General features: G+C 54.3%; 2 protein-coding genes across 8 annotated transcripts in view; both read left to right on the top strand.

The window, feature by feature from the left end:
- Positions 1 to 12558, top strand: part of HOXC4 (homeobox C4) — a 64945-nt gene that overhangs the window by 40987 nt on the left and 11400 nt on the right. For 2 of the 7 annotated variants that reach the window (XM_061206161.1, XM_061206155.1), the window contains exon 1: positions 6464 to 6612. The exons of 4 other annotated variants lie outside the window; for them this stretch is intronic. The gene's annotated coding sequence lies outside the window, so the exon portion shown is untranslated. Of the gene's footprint in view, positions 1 to 6463; positions 6613 to 9029; positions 9100 to 12558 lie in introns of those variants that run through there. One more of the 7 variants, XM_061206157.1, reaches the window with a different exon arrangement.
- Positions 1613 to 3893, top strand: HOXC5 (homeobox C5). Its single transcript, XM_061206167.1, has 2 exons — positions 1613 to 2122; positions 2828 to 3893. Exons 1-2 carry the CDS (start codon positions 1669 to 1671, stop codon positions 3040 to 3042), a joined length of 669 nt encoding a protein of 222 aa, XP_061062150.1. The 5' UTR covers positions 1613 to 1668; the 3' UTR covers positions 3043 to 3893.

Below are 12558 nucleotides of genomic sequence, written 5' to 3'. Positions count from 1 at the left end.
GAGCGCAGCCAGACCCTAGCCCTTCCCCAGCTCAGGCCTTCTCTCCTAAGCCCAGCCAGAGAAACCTGAGTGGACCTAGGGGGTGAGGTAGTGAGGGGGTCTCCCAGAGGGAAAAAATCCGCCAGTTTTCCAGACCTTCCAGATCCCCCGCCAGCGCCCCCTCCAGCGCCTCTGCCAGCGGGAGCGGGAGGGGGGCTTCTCCTGGCTGGGGCGGATATTTCCTGGAGAGAGGCAGGCAGGAAAGAATAAGACTTGGGGCTAGAGGAGGGGGGATGTAAAGGGGCCGAATGGCTGCGGAGCCCCTGGTCACAGGCTGTGAAGGTGGCCCAGGCGCCAGCCCTGCCTACCTCCATCCCCCCACCCCCAGCTAGATCCTTTTGGACACCTCCAGATAGCTCAGAAATTGCTCTCCTATGGACCTTTTGAACCCAGGTCCCTGGAAAGCCTGGTCCAGAGGCCTTTCCTCCAAAGGGCACAAAACAGGCCTTTTCCTCTGCCCTGCTCATATAATATTTGTGGAAGCTTGAATCTTGCTTCTCCATGCCCTCAATTAACATCTATTTTCCATCCAAAATACCTGGCATGGGTACCACACCAGGGTCATACACAGGGATGCAGAGCAGTCCTCCAGTTTATTGTGTCTGGTTCTTTACCCACCCAGCTAGCCATCCACCCACTCACACAATTGAAAATTGCCTTGTTGCTACTCTGGGGTCCCTGGCATGATGAGGAGGCCTACTCATCTTCCCCTGGCTCCTCACCTCTAGGCTCATCCCAGAGTCCCCAGCACTCTCAGTCCCATGAGCCCCCTATCTAGTTCTGCCCACCCGGGACCCCTCCTCCTGGGCATCCTGCCTACCTCTGCAGAGGCTGGGTTCACTTTCTCAGGCTGACAGGCACCTCCTCAGCAGTATCGGGGCCCTGGGGCCTCAAAGGAAAGGGACCTCGACCCTTGGTTTAGAGAACCTGAGATAAGCCCCCTCCAGCCTGGGTAGGGGCTCTCCTACCTCAATCCCCTTCCCTCAGCCATTTTTGAACATTGAAAGACCCCGGGGTTGGGGAGGATGGGGCCATCCGTTACCCAAGAAAACCCCGAAAAAGCAGAAAACAAAAAACCAAAAAGCAAAACAAACCCTCTGTGCATCCTAGTGAAGCCTCATCTCCCCTTAAAATTAAATACAATTTAAGAGGCCATTTCAGTGGTTTGTTGCAGCAACACCCAGCTTCTCCTCTACAGCGTGGAAAATCCGGAGTCCTGAAGGCCAGCCAGCGAGCCAGGCTGCAATTCCTCCAAGGAGGCACCAGGTGTCGCTGTGGGCTCGTTGTCCCGCCTACCCCCCAATTCCAAGAACCTTTTTTTTTTCTCCCCCTTCTCTCTCTTTCTCTCTCTCCCCCTTGGTTGGGCTTTGCCAACATATCAAGATGCGTTTCGCCGGCTTCCATCACTAACCTCCCGGAGGTCATCAAGCCAAATTTATGAGTGGCCGCTCGAGTCACGTGACTCTATTTAAGGCTCCCTTATTTGGGAAGAGCGCATAGGATAAAGAAAGAGATATCTCCACCTATAAATTGTGCACTTTGGAGAACAAAAAACCCCTCAACTTCAAAGAGTCACAAATCACCCTTAATCAAAAAGGGTGCAGAAATTTTTTTTGGGCCCTCCCCGCCATGAGCTCCTACGTAGCCAATTCATTCTATAAGCAGAGCCCCAATATCCCTGCCTATAACATGCAAACTTGTGGGAACTATGGATCGGCCTCAGAGGTGCAGGCATCCAGGTATTGCTACGGCGGATTGGACTTAAGCATCACTTTCCCACCGCCTGCGCCTTCCAACTCTCTCCACGGGGTAGACATGGCTGCCAACCCCCGGGCTCACCCCGACCGCCCCGCCTGCAGCGCCGCGGCCGCTCCGGGACACGCTCTGGGCAGAGATGAAGCGGCTCCTCTGAACCCCGGGATGTACAGTCAGAAGGCGGCTCGCCCAGCGCTGGAGGAGCGAGCTAAGAGCAGTGGGGAGATCAAAGAGGAGCAGGCGCAGACAGGGCAGCCCGCCGGACTGAGCCAGCCACCGGCCCCGCCACAGATTTACCCGTGGATGACCAAACTGCACATGAGCCACGGTAAACTTTAGGACTTCATTTTGCGCGCTCGGGTCCGCCTGGGTTTTATAGGCCATGCGGGGCAAATAAAGGAAAAAAACCTGCGGCCATAAATTTTACGATCCAGGCATCAATGGCTCGTAAAACTGTCCACTAAAAGGCTTAGAGGCTGTGTGCGCCCAAATTTACGACGACATAATTGGATCATAGGAACAAAACGTGTATAAAAGGCAATATTCAATTTTGGGGGGAGAGGGAGGGAGTTAAAAAAATAGAGGAATCTGAAGGGTGAGGAGCGCGGGGCTCCAGAGCGGGGATCCCCCCGCGGTCCCTCCTCCCTCCCCTGCGGAGCCGGCTCGGCCGCCGCTTGCCGCTCCGGAAGATTTCAGCGACTTGGGAGGGGCGGGAGGGGGGTCCCCGGTGCTCGGATCTCGAGGGTGCTTATTGTTCGGTCCGAGCCTGGGTCTCCCTCTCCCCCCCACCCCCTCAGCCCCTCCGGCTGCTGAGTGAAGGCTGCGGCGGAAAGTTTCCTGCCTGGGCGGAGGCGCCTCTCCCGGGGCCAGGCTGGGCTGGGCTGGGCCGGGCCCGCCTGCGGCCCGCCGGGCCTGTCCTGCCCTGCTCGCGTCTTCTCCCTCCGGCCGCGGGTGGGGGCCTGGGGCTGGGATGGGGAAGCTGGGGCGCTGCACGCTATTCACCCCTTCCTGGCTTGGGGGGTTTATATTCCAGAGACTGACGGCAAGCGGTCCCGAACCAGTTACACGCGCTACCAGACTCTGGAACTGGAAAAAGAATTCCACTTTAACCGCTACCTCACTCGCCGCAGGCGCATAGAGATCGCCAACAACTTGTGTCTCAACGAGAGACAGATCAAGATCTGGTTCCAGAACCGCAGGATGAAGTGGAAGAAAGATTCCAAAATGAAAAGCAAAGAGGCTCTCTAGAGGCAGCGGGGAGGCCCGCCGAGAGCACCCCGAGCCCGCTTCGGTCCCTGCGCCTTTCCTTTTCGGTTTTCCTCTCTCGGTATAGGGCGGGGGCTTGGAGCATCGGCTCCCCGGCCTCACAGACAAAAGCTCTTTCCCTTGGCATTCCGCATCCCCACCGACCCCAGGTTCCCGCGTGGCTGCCCGCGCCGCCCGGACTCCCCTCAGTTCTGCTCAGCACCGAGGTCCCAGGGCAGGCTATCCGCAGGATCCCCAGAGGGCTGTGGCATAAGGGCTGGTGCTGAGCGAACCCGGCCTGGGCTGCCTCTCAGGATTCCTGCCCCAGCGTGGCCGCCGGGGTTCAGGTGGGCCCTGCGGGCGCCTCAGGCCCTGCGCCCGGACCCTCCGGCCTCGCCCTCTCCTTTGTTCCAGGCTGCGGGCTCGGTAAGAGGATGGCTGTGCCTGGCGGAGTCCGGCACCAGACTCGGGGTGCTTCCTTGTAGCCACTAAACTCGATGTTCATTTTTAAAATGATTTGCATATGAAAGGGGGAAGATGACTGACTGTCTGCCTAGGGCCCCCTTGGTTGCCCTATGTTCTCCCAACCTGCACCCCCCACCCCAAAGCCCGGGAACTTGTCCAGCCTGCGCTCTCTGCATGCCCTCTCAGGCCCCCAGCCTCAGACCGCTAGCTAGCTCAACTATTGGGGTTCCCTGCTACTGGACGCCAGCAAAGGTCCTAGAGGCTCCTGGCTGCCCCAGCAGAGTCCCTGCCATGACTTTCGGTGTCCTTCTGCTCATCGCTATTGTCCAACTATTTATTGACTCCAGGTCTTTCCTGAAACTATATTTTGTCATATCAAATAAAGACAAAGAGAGAACAGGACTAAAGATGCAGCGGCTCCTCTCTGTTTGGGGGGCATGTATTGGGGGAAATTGTCTAAATGGGCTATGGCGTGTTGGGGGAGGCCCACAGCCTTTAAGCCTCTCCTTTAAAATAATTTTTAGGAACCTCTAGGAGTATTGAGAAGAGGAAGGTCAAACTGAGCTTTTTTCCCAATCCCTGGCTCCAAGAAGGACCTCTCGGGGAAGGGGAGGGCACCCAAGCCGTCTGTACTGGCTTTTCCCATGCTGTGGCTGTCCCAGGCATTCAGGCCTCTGCACCCACTCCCACTTTGGCTGGATGGATCTGAGGCCTCTAGACTGGCAGCGGCCCCACAGCATGCCAGAGCTAATCTGCAGGGACCAGGGAGCACCATGGCTCCACGGTGCTCAGACTCAGGCCCTTCTGGGCCTGTGCAGAGCTCTCTCAGGGCTACGTGGTCCCCGGGCCTCGCTGGACATAGAGGAAGGGCTGAGCCCTCAGCCTAGGGGCCTATTTGGTCCCAAAAGGATGCTCAGAAAGAGTTGGTACTGCTCAGTAGAGGGGCGCTGTGGGAGGAGGTGTGTGAGCTTTCTAAGGTTGGGGGGAAGCAGTGGGGCAACTTGCAGTGTGTACCTGCCTGGCAGGAAATGTTCAGACTGTCTTCCCCACCTCCTAGGGCCTAGGGCTGTGCAGGACAATTAGCTGGGAGAGGAGCTGCATAGACCAGTGCCTGAGTTGCGTCTGTTTGCCATCATTTATCTCAGTCTCTGGGATTTTGTGTGGAGGGGGAGGGGGAGCTAAAGGGAAGGGGAAAAGGCAGATAATTCAGGTGGTGCCTGAGGCTGGCCTAGGCCAAAGATCTGCTCCGCCCCAGGCTCCTGGGATGGGATGGGGGAGGAAGTACTTTACAGGAGAAACAAATGCGGGAAGGGTTCATAAAACTTTACTGCATTTCCTCTCCCGCCTCCCACGACGGGGTGATTTTCTGGAGCCAAGCCTAGGCCCCCCACACTGGGGGCGGGGGCCAGTTCGGGATCTGGGCTAGAAGCCTATTCCAGCAGCCAAGAGGGAAAGGGAGCAGAGAGGCTTTGGGGAGGGGTAAGGAGAATATTTATGATTATTAATGCTGATGCTCCTTGGATTTATTATAAGGACTGACTTCTCTGCATCCCACTGCCTAAGCTGCCAGTCTGTCATTTTTTTTTTTTTTGAAAGACCCAAGAGCCTTGCCTCACCCCATGCCTAGCATGTAGGAGGTCTCCACACATGTTTCTTGAACTGCACCCATGGCTACACCCTTCCCCTTCTCACTGCACTCAGGCCAGGTTAGGGAGCCTGTAATGTCTCTCTTCCACTAGTGCTCAGCAGTCAGCCCAGCCCTGCACCAACTCATCTGTCTCCTTTCTCTCAAATAAAATGTGTAATTTTCTTCAGGGAGTTATTTTAATTTTTTCTCCATGCTGAGTAAAACTATTGGGCGAGCAGTGAAGTGTGGAGAAGCACTGGCGTCTCCAGTGGGTAACAGTTAACTAAGAAAGAGGTCGTGGTGCCCACCATCACCCACCCCAGCCTCCCTGACTGCTGAGGCCCTGCGCTTCCTCCCGGGGGTTGAGGTGGGGTGGGGTGAGGGGATGCATCGCCCCGGGAGGAGAACCAGGAGCTTGGCCAGGGGTGGGGACAGTGTGGCTCAGACCCGCTGGGCAGGGTACACCAGCCCCACTGTGCACTGATGCCTCCTCCCCGCAGGGTTTGGGTCTCTCTTTCCCTGGAGGAGCTGGAGTAGTGACTCCAATCGGCCAGACTTGGGTAGACACAGCCGTGCCTGCCAGTTTTCCACCCTCTGTCACAGTCCGCAGACCTGCGCTCAGGGCCCAGCCTCTGCTTCAGCGGCATCAGCGACCACAAGCTAGACACAGGCCTCTGACATACCCCTTTGCACTGCGAGTGGGTGCGGCCCAGACTCGTGCTTTCTCCCTGAGCAGAGGCTTCTGCTTCACCAGCCGGCCTCCTGGAACAATCTTCAAGTATCAGGGTTTGGCATTGCTCTTGGGGAGTTAGTGGTGGGGCTTCTGGGTCCCAAACAGAGACCATGGAGCCTGTTTCTCCACTTTGCCCTGGAACCCACCCCCTCTGGCAGTGAGAAAGAAGGGAAAGAAGCGTGACTTACCTTCCCGGGGGAGTGGGAAGAGGGGGACACGGCCCACTGTGAGCAATTAGAAGAGAGAGGAGAAAAAAAAAGGAGGAAAAAAAAATATCAACATGACCTCGAAGGCGACAGGTCCTTATGGAAGTAAGTAAGTAAGTAAGTAAATAAATAAAGATCCACCCTCTCCCCTCTCCCCACCCTGCAAGGGGGGTATGGGGGTGAGGCCAAGGAGCAGCACAAGGGCTTTCTAGTGTAACTGAGCATTAGGGAAACACGCACTGCTTCTATGTGAATTTAGGAGTTTGAAACTTTTGGAGGTTATTTATGTGAATGGCCCGAAGGCAAGCCCATGAGTGGCTCTTGGGGGACCACGTGATGTCATTAAACCAAGTTTTATGGTGTAGGGAGAGCTGACAAACCCACAATATATTTACATCATATATAATCTTAACTGTCCAGCCACGCAGCTGCTGGTGAGGTTTAATGCTAGGACAGAGGGCCTGGCAGTTAGAGGGGATTACGGCGCTGGGGATGATGGTGAGAGAGGTTACATCTTCGCAAATGAATCCCAGACGAACGCTGTAAGTTAATTTTCTCTCTCTCCGACCCTTTCTCTCATTTACCTAATCCCCCCCCCTCAAAGAGGAGGCAGTTCCCACTCATGAAGGGAGGGGAAGAAGGCCTCCCCAGGCCTCCCCAGGTCGGGGTGGGAGAAGAAGAGGAGAAGCCGCTGGGAGGTAGGAGGATGGGGGAGCTTGTGTCCCCAGACCAGCCCTCCCCACCCCCAGCCCCTCAGTCCCTCCAGCTGCAAGTCGACTGGGGTAAAGAGAGACCTGGGTCCTTTAGAGCTTTGCCAGGTCTCCCTGACCCCCTCTCCCTTCTCAGCTGGGAAGAAAGACAGCGGCAGACATAGGGATGTTTGGTGTTTGTTAGGAGTGTATAAACTCTAGGCACAAGTGCAAAGGGCCTCTGTGGCCCTTGTTCTGGGGAGGGGCCAGTTCAGCCCTTGGCCAGTGGCCCAGAGTCCAGGCAGGGCAGGCAGCTGGGGAGGGGGACAGGGAAGGAGGCCTTTGGGACTACTGAGCCCACAGGCTGTGAACTGAAATGGCGGAAGCATCTTAAAGTTGGCGGGTGGAGCCCAGGGAGTCCCGAAACATTCTCTCTCTCTTCACCACCAGGCCTGGGTGGGCAGCTGTCCCAGTCTCCAGTCTGGGGTCTTAGTCTGTCTGGGGCCAGTGTGGTTTCATGCCTCCCCCTCCCTCTAACTGTCGGGGTCTTTCCTGGCATCCCTAGCGCTGGCCTGAGGTAAAACTAGCCCTGGAGGCCTAGAGGCTCCTGCTGTGAGTGGAGTATAAATGGGCATAGGAGTGGAGGCAATGTCTTTACTAGGCTGGCCAGGAAAATCCCCTAGCCCCAAGGAGAGAGTGGCCTCTGGGCGATAGAACCCTCAGGACCCAATATGGGCATGGTGCCCTGGGGCCAATCTCAGGCTGGGACTCCCTTCAGGTTTCTAGGAAGGAACAGCAGAGGCGTTGGGCACGGAGGCACGTGTCCTCCACACCTGCGTGTAGAGGACACGTAGTGTTCACCTGCCCGTGCTTCACTGGGAGCTAAACCAAGAAAATGACAACATAGGAATGCAGGTTCTCTGAAGGGGCCAGGGATTCCAAAGCAGAGTGGAAAGCGGGTCCTTAGAGGGCAAGGCATCTAGGCCAGGGGAAAGGGGGAGGGGAGCGAGGGGGTGAGCCAGAGCAGAGGGGGAGGGAATGCTTTGGGGGCAAGGGGCTCTGGGCGCCCACTGGGTGGAGAGGTGCAGTTGGGGGACAGGAGGAGGACGCTGTTACCGTGCCCCTGTCGCCCAAAAGACTGAGAAAGAAACAGGAATCAAGCAGAGGCAGGGAGCCCAGGCAGACTCTGGCAGGGTGATGGGGGACAGAGACCCAGGGACACCGGGCGTCAGAGCTGGAGCCCCATCCCTCGCTCTAGGGGACTGTCGCATGCGTGAGGAGCTGAAGAGCGGGGGGTGGGGGGGCTCCCAGGTGGAGAACTCTCCAAAGCCTTCCCTCCCGGGCCTCAGTCCCTCACCACCCACCTCCCCCTCCAGCCTCCCACCCCTTTATTTTCTGGAGAAGCATTAGGATCCCAGCGGACTCTTCCCAGTAACTCATTGGAGAATTAACTCTCGTGTTCTCCCTTTCTCATTACGGGCCCTCCCCGACTCTACCCCTCCCTCCCAGTCTGATTTTGAGGATTTTGGGAAACTTTCCATCCAAGCAGCAGGGAGATGGGAGTTTCCCTTGGTCTATAACTTGACTCCCCCCCTCCCTCCACCCTCCCTTGGGTCTGGGGGAGCGAATCTAATGGTCTTCAATCAAGAATTTAACCAGGGCCAAAGTCCCACACCCAGGCAAGACTCGCTGCCTTCCCCCACGCCTGGCCAGATCTCAGTCCCAATCCCTTCAGCTCTGTGTAGCAGGGTGAGTGAGTGTGTTTCTGTTTTACAGATTTACACAGCGTCTCTCGTCTCTCGGAGGGTTTCTATGACTCCCTCGCCCCCTTTTCCTGTTTCTTAGGCTCAAAAGTTCCATGTAAATATCACCCCTTCTTCCCACCGCAGTAATTGCAGACTGTCTTTCCTCTCAGATAATTTGCCACGGCGTTGTTGTTGTTGTTTGTTGTTTGTTTTTTTGTTGTGGTGGTGGGTTTATTTATTAATTTTGCTGTTTTGTAGGACTAATACAAATGGCAGTAGTACAAACACAAACGGGCCTTGAGATTCTTGGTTTTCCCACCCCTCCCCCATTCTGGAATTTGAGGTTTCTCTGGAGTAGGGGGATGGGCGGTCCATCAGGTGCCAAGGTGCCCCAACTAACCCGGAAAGCTTTTAATTTTGTTCCTAGGTCTTTAACCCTAGAAGAGGTCAAGCAACCAATCAGAAATGCGCTAAGCAGGGTCACATGGCCTTTAGCAACCAATCAGCCAAAAAGTACTGGGGTCTCAGTTTCGGCCTTCCTCTCTCCCACAACCCTCTTTAGTTCTTGGGTCCTCCATGTCTCTGATGTGAAGGGGTAAGTGATGCTGAGAATATTCTAGCCCTCTTCCTCTGTCCCTGACCCAGCTCTGGGGAGTCTTTGGCTTTTGTCCTCCAGTTCTAACAAAGTTATACTTCGAGATCAGTCTCAACTGTACTGGGATCTGAGGTTGTGGGGCATCCTCTGTATTATTCTCATGTTCTCCTGTGTGATCTTACCCAATTCCCTGGACTTTATAGATAATGCACTCTAGATTAGGCTGTACAGTGGGTGTGGATACGAACTCCAGCCCTGAATTCAAATTCTGACTATGATTATTCCCTATACACTTACCTTGCACACCTTTTCGTTTTCATTCTCTTCTGATCCTCTTGGGGACAGGTGGAGTGATTAGAAGAGACCTCTTTTGATTTATCTTTCTGGAAATGCTCCAGAAGCCATTAGCTTTATCAAAGTGTCTCTGGCATGGTTGGGGAAGGGAGCAAAAGGGAAGGGAGACTTTTTGAAAGTTGTATTTGGTACCTTTAGTTTGTTGAATAACTTCAAGTCAGTTGAAAGAAGCATTCTGGAAAAGGGAATCAGCACAGAAAACCAGGACCCTTCCCCCTCCCTGCCCCCATACTAAACAGGTGATGGATTTAAGTCCCCTTCCTTTCCATTCTTCTAACAAGATATGATGATGATGATGATGATCCTTTGTCCTGGCCAATGGTTACCAAAGGACATAGCCACTGAAGGTGTGGATTTTGGTGTTTGTGTTTATACATGGGTTAGGTCAGAACAAGCAATGGCTGATAAACTATTTCTGAGCAAGACCATCTGATGGCACAGAGAATATGCATGTATGGCAGGAGTGCTTGTCCTCATGTCTCCTGAACACTTGACTTTCAGGTCCAGACCCAGGCATTTCTCCCCCCACCCCCATCCCCCAGTCTCCAAGGCTTTGTTCCAGGGTTAATTTTCTGGTTGAGTTCCCCTCCCCTCCCCTCCCCTTCTCCTCCTCCTCCTGAACTCGTGCCCTCCTTGAACTGACTGAGGAGCAAGAGTTCTGATGGGCTGTGCCACCCAGACCTCTAAGCCCTCCTCTGGGGGTGTCAAGGGATAGCCCAGATTGAGCTGGGCTTTGTCAGCACCCCCCTGTCAGTTTGCCTTCTGGGTGGGGCTGATTTGGGGCCAATGCCACAGGTCAGGTGGGAAGGATTAGAATGAGAAGCCAGAGGGAGGGCAGCTCTTCTCAGAAACCACTGAGCCCCCACTTCCCAAGTCACCTTCAATCCCACCACTCCATTGACCTCTATCATGAATTAGAATTAGAGCACACAAACTTATCTTTCCCTGGTAGATGGTGTGGTAGTCTTGTCTGAGACCAATCCTCACCTCTATGTGGATATCTCATGCTGGAGTTTCCAGACTCTAGGAAAGTAAGGAAAGAAAGGGCAGGAGTGTTGGCTCATTCTAAGCAGGCACGGGGAAGAGAGATTTTATTGCCTCAGCCCCTCTTAATATCCAGGTCAACTTTATCTGTGTCTTTGGCTCTCACTCTCTTTGTGTAATTGCTTTGGGCTGAGTTTCTGAGCTGAAACATCATTGTCCTGGGCTTTAATTCTGTGCTTTCCTTTCCTGGAGAGACAGGCACTGCTCTGAGCCTCCTCCTCAGTGGGATTGGAGACCCTGGAGCCCTTAGAGGTGGAGAAGGGACAGAATCTGGATTCAGGACCCCAAGCTAGGGCTTTTTGGCTTTTTGAGATTCAATTTAAAGAAGAGGCTAGCTGTTAGAGGGCCAAGAAAATCACATCCGTTTTGTCGGGTCTTTGTAACCCAGAATGGTGGGTCTGTTGTGATACCTCCCTTCACTGCTTTGATGGGGTCCCAGGAGCCCAAGGAGTCTGGACTGAGGAACTGAGGTGATAGAGATCTCTTTGTCCTTGAGTCCTACAGAAGAACCCTGGGATCCATTTTCTTCTCCCACTCCTAGGAGGATTCACTGTGTGTGGGTGGGGGTGGGAAGGAGATGAAATTTGGGACTTAGGGAAGTTGGGCTAGGTTATCCAGGACCTTGTTCAGCCTCTGATGACCAGGCCTGAGAAGCTAGAATGAGAGGTTGACCAGAAGGCTCTGGGCATGCTGCGGAGCTGGTGCAGGACGAAGGCTACTTCTCTACACCTGACACAAGTGCATAGAAAGTGCCATGATCTGCAGCCCCATATTGGGAGGGGGGTGTGGAATGTGTGGGCTCAGTTCCCTGGGATCCCTTCAGCTCTGCATGTGCCACAGCTCTCAGAGAGGTAGAGGAGGCTGGGTTCTGCCCTTGAAAGATCCCCAGTTCTCTCAGCCCCCAGCCCAGAACACCACACCTGAACAGACAAAGTATATGTATGTGTCCAAGTGGGTATGAAAGAGGTCTGAAGCCCAGGCTGGACACAGTAAACCAGCCTTAAACTAACTTCCCAGTAGCCCATGATTCTTCCCATCAGCCCAGCCTGAAGACCATTTGTCCTCCCCTCCCCACTCATGCCCTCAAGCCCTAGGCATCTGTTAAGTTTCTTCCCTTCTGCCTCCCCGGAAAACCAACCCCCTGGAGCAGCCCCCACAGATGGGGTCAGCCAGGCTCTTGGTGACCTTTAGTGTCCTGTTGGCCTGTTGAGTTGTAGGGGGTTGGAAGGTAATGTGGGACTATGAGGCCAGATCCTTATCTGATCAAATCTGCTCTTCAGGCTCAACTCCAAATATCTCAGGGCTGCTTCTCTGCTCAGATAGTGGAGAAAATTCTTGTCTAGTAAATACTTCTTTAAAAAGTCAACTTTCTGGCTGGAAAACCCAGTGTGTGTGTGTGTGTGTGTGTGTGTGTGTGTTTATGAAGCGAGTAAGGGTCAGGTCCCTCATTTTAGATTGTGTCTCTCCCCCTCCTCTGGGTGAAGGATGGGGGCGTGGGCTGAGGTTTTATTGAAGGTGCTTTTCCTGTTGGGAGTAGAGATGGGGTCATAAAGCCTAGAGGAGGCTGTTTTGATCTGGTGACTTCTCAGGAAGTAGCATTTGAGCTTTTGCTTTGTAAATCACTCTCCCCCAAGCTGGCCAACTAGATTGGATTGCACTTCTCCAAGCCCACCTGGGGCCCTCCTTACCTCCCCTTCCCCAGTAAACCAAAGCAGAAAATTCAAAGGAAGTCCAGGGCCCCCCAAATCCTCTGCCTCCAATAAGAAAAGGGCTCATTGGTGATTTTTCCCCCTCAAAACTCCAGATTTAAAAATCATGCCATCTTTTATTTTCTTTTGCCCACACAGACCTTGGTTCCCCCAACCTCTTAGTTAAAAAGGAACTAACATGGAAAGCAATCAGCTTCTGAGCCTGGTGGTAGATACCATGACTCCTGGGGGCTCTACTCTCTTCTGGGGCCACTGTCTCCCTGTGACGTCTTTCCTGAGCCCAAAACCCCTTCTTGACAGGGTGGGAATTCAGGTGTGTAAGAGAGAGCTCATGAAGAGAGGGGATGGGAGG

Source organism: Eubalaena glacialis, chromosome 11 (genome assembly GCF_028564815.1).
Source record: "Eubalaena glacialis isolate mEubGla1 chromosome 11, mEubGla1.1.hap2.+ XY, whole genome shotgun sequence".
Classification (NCBI taxonomy): domain Eukaryota; kingdom Metazoa; phylum Chordata; class Mammalia; order Artiodactyla; family Balaenidae; genus Eubalaena; species Eubalaena glacialis.
Note: the sequence above shows the minus strand (reverse complement) of the source record. Positions and strands in the feature narration are given on the sequence as shown.

What these genes read in the sequence shown, in the direction of transcription:
- HOXC5 (XM_061206167.1), top strand. Translation starts at nt 1,669, where the DNA reads ATGAGCTCCTACGTAGCCAATTCATTCTATAAGCAGAGCCCCAATATC. An exon ending in CAAACTGCACATGAGCCACG is followed by an intron (nt 2,123 to 2,827) that starts GTAAACTTTAGG and finishes TTTATATTCCAG; the next exon opens with AGACTGACGGCAAGCGGTCC.